Genomic DNA, 11,956 nt, shown 5'->3' on the forward strand with positions numbered 1-11,956 from the left:
TAAATTATCCTATTTATCCCAATTTTATATACCCTTATATTGTTGCGTTGAAGAAAAATATTTTTGACAAGTTTGACATATTATTTATTTTTTCTATTAAACAACCCTAGAAAATGTTAAACATAACTTGTATATATTTTTACATAGAGAAGTGCTATACGTAGTACCGTACAATCCATGTCCGACGTTCACATATTCAAGTCAAGACATGTGTATGTCTTGGTTTTGTGTAACAATCAAACGGAGCAGAGCAATTGTCGTACGGACATCGGATGAAAAAGATTGTATGCACACCAGTTCTATTTAAATAAAAACAGTAGTTTTAGTTCACATTCTCATTTAACTATTAGTGCTAAAGGAAGCTCTAGTTCCAATACCAACTCAAAAGCTGGTGTTTTCCATCAAAATCTACACCTAAAAGAGATACACGATTTTTTTTTACACTGATATGTGTATGTTTAGTTGGAGGCTAAGGTTGGGTCTTTGGCACACCTAATTAAGGTTAAGTGAAGTGTGGGTTGAGTGGTTGACACAGTAGTGTGGCCAAGAAAACCAGCACCACACTCCTGACAAACCGTTGCAAACTGCTGAGGCTAAAATATGGGAAGCCGGTGATTAAACCAAACACACATCTAGAAGAATGTGGCTTGCTAAATTAGGCATAGTAAACTTAGGCTTGGTCGTTTTCTGATTGCAGGAAGTGGATTTCTGCTCATGCGTTTGCACTTCGATCGTACCGCCCGCAGCTATAAGACCCCCGCTATAGGAACGATACATGTACATGCAGAGCACCATCAGTGGAGAATAGAGCAGAGCACACCAATGGCGTCTTCCTACCGAGGCCTCCACATTAGCCTCGCGCTCCTCTTCGTCAACCTGCTGCTTCTTCTCCGACACGCCCATGGTGCAGCAGCAGGCGCGGCTAAAAGCAAAGTCTCGGCCGTCTTCGTGTTCGGCGACTCCATTGTCGATCCCGGCAACAACAACGACCGGATCACGGCGGCCAAGGCCGACTTCCCGCCCTACGGCCAGGACTTCCCCGGCGGGAATGCAACCGGGAGATTCTCCAATGGCAAGGTACCTGGGGACATAATAGGTAATACGGACCGGCCGGCGGAATAAATTTGTTGTTTATGCTAATTTTTTTGCTATCTAGCGTGCAAGCACGTTTATGGTATTTGAATTATTTAATATAGAGAGACCGATGATCCATTTTCTTAAAATTGAAAAATCATATTTCTGAATTTCATAAAAGTATATGAAAATAATGATGTAGCCAATGATGTATTTATATGACAAAAGTGTAAACTGTCAACTGAAAAAGATGTGTATTTTAAGCTATACAAAATTGACAAAAGCGTGGCTCTAAGTATCACATCTTCAAATCTTCAAACCACATCATATTTTGTTACTTTTGTGTAGCCCGTAATAAAATAATTTTGCATGCTTATCATTGACGAAGTCCATAAATTTTTTTAATATTTTTTGAAACTTATAAATATAATTTTTTTATTTTAAAAAATATATAGGGATCACTGGAACTCATGTGCCAAAAGATCTTCGCGGTGCTTTCTTTGTTTATACTGATATCTTCATGTTTAGTTTTTTTAAGTGGAATGTGCATGTTTAGTTAGAGGCTAACGTTGGCACGAAAAACCACTTTGGATTTTGGGCACCAGTGCTCCTGGTGCCAGAAAATAAAATTTATACATGTTTCAAAAGAAATCACAAAAAAAACATAGTAGTTTAAATGTTATTTTGGGTATTGATTTGCATAGAATAATTCTAGTTAGTGCGACTTGTAAAAAATAAGAAGTGTGGCCACGTTCTACAGTTTTAAATTTTCATTTTTGACCTCCACTTGTTACTCATGCACGTATCAGCAATATCTTTTGAAACTTCGTCTGATTGCTATGAATATTGAAATCTGCATGCGTGATTGTTTTGATTGGAAGTGTGGTGCATGATTTTTTTTCAAATAAAATTTGTGCACCGGGTGTACTGGTGACCAGGAGCCAAAAGTCTACACTCACTTTGGCACTCCTAATTAAGGTTAAGTGAAGTGTAGGTTAACACACAGTTTGGCAACAAAACCAGCACCACACTTCTGACAAACTTGTACAAACTGGTGAGTTTGCATGAGGCTATAATATGGGAAGCCGGTGATTAGACCAAACACACATCTAGAAGATTTTGGCGTGCTAAATTAGGCATGATAGACTTAGGCTGGGTCGTTTTCTGCTTGGACGAAAAGTAGATTAATGTTCATGTTTTTGCACTTTGTACCGTCGCCAGATATTTAAAAGTCATCGCCATTGGTCTAGGCTAGAATTGATGCAGGTCAGGAGACACTAATTCGCCGTCCCAAGTCTAAACAGTTTGTGCATTTTACATGCAAAAACAAAATCCAATAGTTCCTCAAAAAATGGAAATCAAATATATATGGAACACAAGAGTTGCTTACTGAATGGCAGTTAGCATGCCTAACCTCAGACTGGAATTTTTGGATCTTGGGTGCCAGCGCACCCTATATGCACATTTTTTTTAGTAATTTCAAATAGAGTTCAAAAAGTTCTGATTTTTTTTGGAAATAAAAGATGATCAAATATTTTACTCTTATAAAAATGTCTGGCCAAGAAATGATTTCCATTGACTTCAAGGCAAAAAAATATATAAATTTAGGACGGATATAGCGTGAATGGTACTTATAAATGGCCATTAATTTCAAGTCAGTTTCTCTGACCCAGGAAACAATGAAGGCATTCCATGGCAAATATTTTTATGTGAGTATAAGACTTTATCGTCTTTGATTCCAAAAACATTTAGACTTTTTTTTACTATGGAACTATTTTCTATGGAATATCATCATATGAATCAAACAACTTCCAAAAAAAATTCCATAGGATTTCGATCCTACACTAACCGTTTGAAACTCTTATGAATCAAAGGAGCCCTCAATGTCTTGAGGAATATAGTCTATACATCATCATTCTAGTGTTGCACGGAGCGAAAACTTATCGATGTTGTATTTTTTCATCGAACAGCTTCCAGGTTAGGAGTGAAGGAACTATTGCCACCTTACATCGGAGAGGATCTTGAGCTAGGTGACCTACGCACTGGTGTTGTCTTTGCCTCAGGCGGCAGTGGATATGATCCTTTAACTTCAATACTCACGGTGACTAAATATTGCACATGCATCTCACAATATCGTTTTCATGGAATATACATCGTTTTTTCACATGAAACTATAAGATCGTTAAGGGAATTCATGAACACTAATTTATTGCCCTACAGACTGCTACATCGAGTACCGGACAGCTTGAGTTATTCCATGACTACAAGGAGAGGTTAAAAGCTTTAGTCGGTGAAGAGGAGACAACACGTGTTATCTCTGAAGGCATATACTTCACCGTCAATGGGGCAAATGACCTCGCAAATAATTATTTCTCAATAATTCCCTTGAGGCGCCATCAATATGACCTTCCTACATATGTAAGATTTATTGTTTCTTCGGCCGTCAACTTTACAATGGTAAGAGTTATTATCAAGACTCGAAACTTGTTACTAAATAATTTACATCATATTTTTAGGAGAACTTGTTTGACACACTTTTTGTGAAAGTTCTTGTGTTCATTAATTCTTCAAAACTGTGTAGTTTAACACATATTTCCTCAATTCAAACAATAACACAATTAGTTTCCTAGTGCTTTACAAATAAATTAAATTTATAAAGTTTCTATAGCATCTACCTCTATGGACAACTTCAGCATATAAATAGGCATGTAATGAAATTTATCATGGTACTATAAATAACTAACAATTTCTGCTGAAAACAACTAACAATCTCCTACTTTGATATGTGTTATTCCTGTATTTTCTATTTCCATATATGTAGAGAAATTTAGTATTGGTCTTACTCTTATTTACAGAAATTAAATGAGATGGGTGCAAAGAGAATTGGGTTCATTGGCATCCCACCAATTGGATGTTGTCCTTCACAAAAAGAGCTTGGATCAAGAGAATGTGAGCCATTGAGGAATCAAGCGGCACAATTATTCAACTCTGAAATCACAAAGGAAATCCATCGGCTAAATGCAGAACAAACTGTTCCAGGCTCAAAGTTTGCTTATCTTGATATATACTATAATTTGCTTGATCTCATTCAGCGACCTAATTATTATGGTGAGTGCTCACTTTATCCCTAGTTACTATTTAGAGTGTTCCATGAATTGTTACTGCAGAGTACTACTGCAGCAAAACCATATTAAAATTAAAAAACTTACATATTAACATCTCAAATTTTCTATCCTTACGAAACTATATACAAGCTAACGCAACAATGCAAGAGCTGCGTGGTAGACTAATATGTTCTATATAAATATTTATATTTTTTTGTAATTTATTGAGTGATATGTGTTGTTCTACAGTGCTAAGGAAAATGTTATAATGAAGATGTTGTCATTGTCACAATTTAGTACTGAACATTGCCAAACTTTCCTCTATATAGGTTTCAACGAGGCTGCTGAGGGTTGTTGTGGCAGTACAGTACTAAATGCAGCAATATTCATTGAAAATCATCCTGCATGTCCAAATGTTCAAGATTATATTTTCTGGGACAGCTTCCATCCTACCGAAAAGGCCTACAATATTGTAGTTGATAAACTCTTTCAGCAAAATTTACAGGACCTACTGTGAAGAAATCCACTCTGTACCGACATATGAACAAATATTATTAGAATTGCAATTAGATTTGATAGAGAGTACTCATGTGCGCATTGATTATTTTGAGCATGCATTGTATATTTCTACAAGGAGTGATTATTTTGTTCTTTTGAGAAGGTCAGAGTTTGTTAAACATATACGAAAGTGTTGTGTTTATTGACTCTTCTGGGTAAATCAAGTGGCGTTGAAACTGTTGGAAGATAAGGAATTTGTTCTCAGTTGGTGTGGATGTTGAGAACTTATCTTACTTTTTTCGATAAAGTAAATATATTAATATCAGAAGATACCAATTACACTCAGCCTCTGCAACAACGTAATATCCTAATGGCTATTCTAGTGCTGATGATTATTCTAGTGTTGATGGGATCTATCTTATGTAAAAAATGATGTGCTCATATAGGAATGAAGCTGCTTAGTTTGACCTAATTAATTCTATTCATGTCATGTTTTGGATCTAGCTGATCAGATGTCATATGTTGTTGCAGCATCCGCCAGAGGTAGGTATGACATGTAAGATCGATCATTGTCGGTTATTTAGCGTATTCGCTTCGTTGGTTGTTGGCACGCATTAGACTCCAAATGGAATTTTTGTTCTCCCATTACATTTCCAAATAGCCATACGACAAAAACAATGAGTGGATTGCGGTGGCCAAGGCCAACTTCCCACCCTACAGTCAGGAATTCCCCGACGAGAATGCCACCAGGAGGTTCTCCAACGGCAAGGCCCCTAGGGACATAATAGGTACGAACCGGTCGGCGGGTACACCAAATGATCACAACAGCTATATGGGTATGTTTTTTCTGGTTACACTGATATGTGTATGTTGGTCTTGGAGGCTAATTTTTGCACACCTAATTAAGTTCAAATGAAGTGTGGGTTGAGTTGACACAACAGTGTAGCCAAGAAAACCCGCACCACACTTCTGAATAACTTTTGCAAACCGTTGAGTTTACGTCCGGCAAAAATATGGGAAGCCTTTGATTAACCCAAACTCACATCTAGAAGATTGTGGCGTGCCTTAAACTAGGCATGGTAAACGTATGCTTGGTCGTTTTCTGCTTGGAGGAAGTAGATTTTTTTAACAAAGTAAGTAGATTGTTGTTCATGTGTTTACACTTGGTAGTTGGTACCGTCGGCAGCGACTTTAAATTCTTGGCACCGTAGAATTGGCGCAGGCCAGGAGACACTAACTCGGTGTACCGAGTCTAAACACTGTAAATTTTTACAATTCGAAAAATGGGAAATCTAATAGTTCCTCCAAATAAATCTAATAATATACTTGGAGCACAAGAGTGGCTAGCTTATTGAATGCAGTTAGCCTGCCTAACCTCGCATGTTCTATGTTGTTCCGGGGTGCTCGGTTTCCATCCATCGATGGAGTATGTGCAATATTCCTTTTTCTGCTTTCCTTTATCATTGAACGCAAAATCATAGTATGACTACACCTTTACCAACCATTGAACACAAGAACCAGCGATCAAAGGAAGTAGATTTTGCTCATTTATAAGCCAGACGCACACTGCACGGGCATACGTGCATGCGCACTTTTCCTGAAATGAATAATACTCCAAATCCCTAACAGACCATCTCTGAATTATTCTTATTACCACAGTTAAATAAATTTATTTTTGACATATTTAAATGTATAACTATGCCGGTTTTATTACCTAGAAGAGTTATTTCTTTAGAAATGTGTTTGGTCAAGCTTTAATTAACATGTTTAAACTCTTCAATGTCTTGAGGAATATAGTCTATACACCTTCATCCCGATGTTACATAGAGTGAAAATTTGAATATTTATTGATTTTGTATTTCTTCATCGAGAAGCTTCCAGGTTGGGAGTTAAGGAACTATTACCACCATACATCGGAGAGGATCTTCAGTTAGGTAACCTACGCATTGGTGTCGTCTTTGCCTCCAGCAGCAGTGGCTTACGATCCTTTAACTCCAATACTCGTGGTAACTAAATATAGCAAATGCATCTCAAAATAATATTTCTCTTGGAATATATTTCTTTCTTCCTTTCACATGAAACTATAAAATTGTTACTAGAATTCGTAAACACAAATTTATTGCCCTCCAGACTGCTACATCGAGTACTGCTTGAGTTATTCCAAGACTATAAGGAGAGGCTAAAGGCTTTAGTCGGCGAAGAGGAGATGACATGTCTTTTCTCTGAAGGAATATACTTATTTCTCAGTAAATAATTACTTCTCAGTAATTACTTTGAGGCGCCATCAATATGACGTTCCTTCGTACATAAGATTCCTTGTTTCTTCGGCCGTCAACTTTACAATGGTAAGAATTATTATGAAGACTCAAAACTTGTTAATAAATAGTTGGCGTCATATTTGTTTAGGAGAACTTGTATGAATCTGAAACCCTTTTTTTTGGGTAATGTTCTTGTGTTCATAAATTCTTCGAAATTGTGAAGTTTAACATATTTCCTCAAATTTAAACTATTCCACCATCACTTTCCTAGCGCATTACACATAGTATTTCTTTTATTTTCTAAAATTTGTATAGCACCTACCTCAGTGGACAACTTCAGCATACATAGGCATGTAATGTAATTATCATGGTACCATAAATAACTAACAATCTCCTACTTTGATATGTGTTATTCCTATGTTTTCTATTTTCATGTATGTAGAGAAATTTAGTTGGTCTTACTCTTATGTACAGAAATTAAATGAGATGGGTGCAAAGAGAATTGGGTTCATTGGCATTCCACCAATTGGATGTTGTCCTTCACAAAGAGAGCTTGGATCAAGAGAATGTGAGCCACTGAGGAATCAAATGCCACAATTATTCAACTCTGAAATCGCAAAGGAAATGCATCGGCTAAATATAGAACAAACTGTTCCAGGCTAAAAGTTTGCTTATCTTGATATATACTATAATTTGCTTGATCTCATTCGGCGACCTACTTACTTGGCCAGTGCTCACTTTAACCTTAATAACTATTTAGAGTGTTCCATGAACTTTTACTCCAAAGTAATGCTGCAGGAAAACCATTTTAAAGAAAAAAGAAAGCTAGCCACGTTAACATCTTATGTGTTTTATTAATTGTACACAACTATATATATAAGGTAATGCAACAACGCAAGAGCTGCCTGGTAGACTAACCTGTTGTATACAAATGCCTACATTTTCTTTTTTATATTTTATTTAGGTATATGTGTTTTTTACGGTGTTAAGGAACATGTGCTAATGAAGATGTTGTCATCAGCACAATTTAGTTCTGAAAATTACAAAATTTTCCTTTATATAGGTTTTAACGAGGTCGCCGAGGGTGTGCGAAATGCAGCAATATTCATTAAAAATCATCCTGCGTGTCCAAATGTTCACGATTATATTTTCTGGGACAACTTACATCCTGAAGAAATTCACTCTCTACAAGCACATAAATAAATAATACTCTCTCTCATCAATTGTAAGTGTAGATTAGTATAACATCTGACACTTACTATGGATTGGAGGAAGTATTAGAATTACAAATAGGTTTGATAGTGAGTAGTCATCTGCGCTTCGATTATTTGACCATGCATGTATATTTCAACAACGAGTGATCGTTTTAATCTTTTGAAAAGATCATAGTTTGTCAAGCATATACAAATTCGAAAGTGGTGTGCTTATTGATTCTTAAAGGGAAAGTAGGTGCCTAGAAACTATTGGGAGATCTCGATCTCGAATTTTTTATCAGTTGATATGTTGAGAGCTTACCAAAGTTTATCTTGCTACTATGATTATTCTAGTGCCGATGTGTGCGATGTTATGTGCAAAACCTAGTGAGCTCGTGTTGTTGTGTATATACTTCATGTGTATATACTCATGATGTAATCCAATACTGGCAAGCTCGGGTGACTCATAGATGGTGGTTAGGTCTATAGTCCAACCGAGCGGTCCAGTTAATGATTGACCAAGATAGGAAGTCCAGGATCAGAAGCTCTAGGCAGATTCGTACCGACATAGGTTGGTCGGACCCGTACCGACATAGGTTAGTCAGATCCTTACGTGTGCGTCAACTTGTACCTAGTTAGGATAATTCTAGTAGAGTCAGACCTGGACTAGTCCTTATAAATTCTAGATCCTAGCGCATTTATAAGCCGGATCCCGGGAGCCCTTGATGACAAGGTATTAACTTGTCAATGCCTACGGATTGTAGACTAGGGTTTAGTTGGATGTAGAGGGCAAGTAGATCTCGAAGGTTTCAGCCGAAAAGTACTCGACGAATATAAAACTAGGGTTGTGTTGTCAATAAATTCGATCATTTCTTTGTCCCTCGACTCCCCCTTATATAGGAGGTGGAGCCGAGGGTTTCGTAATACAAAAGTTTATAGAGTCCGGGAGGGTTTCTGACCCGTCCCGCAAGATTACAAGTATCGTTTCCTAATACAACTCTAGCTTTCCTTAACAGCATCTTGGGCTTCCGAATCTTCTTATTCTTCGGGTCGTGGGCCTTTAGTAAACCCCGGGTACCATCTTCGGCAGGCCCATTGGGGATGCCTATGTCAGTAGCCCCCGAGATTTTGCTTGAATCGCAGAGTCATGGAAAATCTCCAACTTTAATCATTCAACACATTTGCCGAATTCATCACATATCTTTAGATACGCAATTCTATATTGTACAGGGATAATGGTAGTTGGGGCTAGTTCATCTGACGGATCAGGTACTAGTTAACTACTCTAGTGGCAATCCGCAAAAATCTACTTCAAGATCACGTCCCTGGACATGATCTCGGGATACTGGTGTAAACTTCGACAGGCGCCGCTTAAGGTCTTACCATTCTGTCGAGTCTCAGTCATATTTTATCGGGTACCTAACGCGTCCGTTAGGATTTTTCTTCGTATCTGTTGATACGGAAAAAAGTAGCAAACCGACGTCAGAGATGGCGCTACGCCGTGCAGAACAGATCTGGGGTCTTACCTTCGCAATGTTTTGCGGCATTCAGAGATTATTCGCTACTTTGGCGCTCTGAGAATATATTGGCGAGTGCTTTTTCGGCTGTTGGAATAGCACATTTTATCGAGTCAATGTATGACTTATTTTACCTTCCCGATGGGAGTATATGTAGAGTTATTTGTATAACTCGAAATATGCTCACTTCTTCCTTTTTCTTCTTTTTTTTCTTTTCTTTTTTATAACTTCATCGGGCACGCGAACAGCGTTCCCGATGGGAGTAGCCCCCGAGGCTACAGCCAAGAACTTGTGCTTGGTTGTAGGCTCAACACTTTATTGCCTCATGTCAATGTATTTTCATTCTGTCTCGAACTTTTTATATTTATCGGGTGCGCGACCAGCGCTCCCGATGGGAGTAGCCCCCGAGGCTATGAACAAATACTTGCATTTGGTCATAGGCTCTCGACATTTCTATTTTGTCATACTCGAATTTTTCTTTTTTCTAAAGTAGCCCCCGAGCATTTGGGCAAAAACTTGTATTTGTTCAAAAGCTCTCAAAACAATCTTCTGCTGCCGCCATTCTGACAAACCTTCGTATCCGAGATTTTCTCTTGCCAAGGTGACATCATTGCTGACGATAGCCACGATCACTATATCAGGAAAACGCGAGATCTTCTCTCCCTCTGTCTTGTGGGCCCAAATTTCCTACCAGTTTAACACGTCGCACAAGTGGGGGAGACACGTCCTCCGCTTTTCCTGGCGCACGTACTGTAGCTGCTGTACTTTCTTGTCTATATGAAATTACTTTTTACCCCTTGTGCACGTGTACACCATCTGTCCCGCAATCTTTTTGATCCAACGGCGCGACGGTTCACCGCACCTCTATATAAAGGTATCGTCTTCCTCCTCTAATCCTTTCGCTCACGCCGCACCTCTGCTTCTCTGCTGCAAAATCCTCCATTGCTCTCCTTGCTTCAAGCGCTCCACCATACTCACACCCTTCGCCACCAAGCTCATTGATGCTGCCTCGCATCCGTTTGACTAGGCACAGCACTCCGGAGTCAAAGATGGCCGCCGAAGATCTGGAGTGGGAGAGATCCAAGATCTCCAATCAAGATATGAACCTGCTGAAGAAGCTGGGGTTCACCAAGAAGGAGAACATGCTGCGCTTCCCCTCCGAGGAAAGCTACCCATCACCTCCAATGGAGTATCGGGTCAGTTTTGTTGACCATCTCATCCGCGGTCTCTCTCCCCCATCCACGAGTTTCTCCGTGGTCTTCTTTTTGTTTATGGGCTTCAGCTACATCAGCTGACGCCCAATTCCATTCTCCACGTGTCGATTTTTATCACACTGTGTGAGTGCTTCCTCGGAGTCCATCCTAATTGGGCTTTGTGGAAGCACATTTTCTGCATCCGCCGTAATGGCGCCCACGGCGTCGCCTATAACATCGGCGGCGTCGTTATCTGTGTTCGTCCTGACGTCGAATACTTCGACGTCAAATTCCCCGATTCTGTCCAAGGGTGGCGCAAGAGATGGCTCTATATACATGAGGAGAGCTCTGATTCAGTGGAGTACAACATTGCTCCCTTTGACGGAAAAACCAAGATCCTTCGCCGCTGATCCTGGGATGCTGAAGCTACCGAAGAAGAGAAATTGGCGACAGAGGCGCTGATGACTCGCATCCGTGAGCTCCAGAACACCCGCGGCAAGGAATTGTCGGGTATCCAGATCATAGCATACTTCCTTAGGATTAGAGTGCAGCCTCTGCAAGCTCGCAAAAATCCCCTTTGGATGTATGCTGGTGATGAAGATGTCGAGAGAATTTCCAAGGACCTTCCTGTGAAGGACTTGGAGAAATTGATCTGAAGGATGTCAAAGCTTAGCAAGAAGGATAGCATTCCTACTTCTTGCCGCGTTGCGCCATATAGTGGCGCCAATCCCCTTCCCGATGTAATTTTTCCTTTTGGTTTCTATATTGTCTCCTCGAATTTTATTATATGTCGACTACTATCTTGCTAGCTTTTTTGCATAACTTCCTTTTCTTTTTATCGACACTCTTTCTTTTTCTCAGAACCATCCCTCTCTCACTTCTCTTCCTCCTCTTCCTGAGGGTGGAGAAGTTGAAGACCGTACCGTTGTCGATGATGACAACCAAGGCACCTCGCGCCCTGACAGTGAAGTCGCGGGTTCTCACAGATCCGTGGCTTCTTCTGAAAAAGATGCTAAGTCTGAAGCCACTGCTTCGACACACTCCCTTCCTCCTGCTTCTCCAAGTAACAAGAGGAAAAGGAATGAAGTCAAAGATTCTGGCACCTCCAAAGCCGAAGAA

The 11,956-nt window shown here is 39.4% G+C and overlaps 1 protein-coding gene and 1 pseudogene across 1 annotated transcript; both read left to right on the top strand.

Moving 5' to 3' along the window:
• Nucleotides 1–769: 769 nt before the first annotated feature.
• Nucleotides 770–5,085, top strand: LOC127312034 (GDSL esterase/lipase EXL1). The gene is made up of 5 exons (XM_051342513.2): nt 770–1,096; nt 3,045–3,175; nt 3,295–3,531; nt 3,930–4,182; nt 4,508–5,085. Exons 1-5 carry the CDS (start codon nt 823–825, stop codon nt 4,693–4,695), a joined length of 1,083 nt encoding a protein of 360 aa, XP_051198473.1. The 5' UTR covers nt 770–822; the 3' UTR covers nt 4,696–5,085.
• A 110-nt stretch (nt 5,086–5,195) lies between these two features.
• On the top strand, nt 5,196–8,137 carry LOC127315411 (GDSL esterase/lipase At1g20120-like; annotated as a pseudogene).
• Nucleotides 8,138–11,956: the final 3,819 nt, after the last annotated feature.

The sequence above is a fragment of the Lolium perenne genome, chromosome 7, assembly GCF_019359855.2.
Source record: "Lolium perenne isolate Kyuss_39 chromosome 7, Kyuss_2.0, whole genome shotgun sequence".
NCBI classification, from domain to species: Eukaryota; Viridiplantae; Streptophyta; class Magnoliopsida; order Poales; family Poaceae; genus Lolium; species Lolium perenne.

Coding starts and splice junctions, on each gene's coding strand:
- LOC127312034 (XM_051342513.2), top strand. CDS start 823: ATGGCGTCTTCCTACCGAGGCCTCCACATTAGCCTCGCGCTCCTCTTC. Junction 1,097..3,044: donor GGTACCTGGGGACATAATAG/GTAATACGGACC, acceptor TTCATCGAACAG/CTTCCAGGTTAGGAGTGAAG. Junction 4,183..4,507: donor TCAGCGACCTAATTATTATG/GTGAGTGCTCAC, acceptor TCCTCTATATAG/GTTTCAACGAGGCTGCTGAG.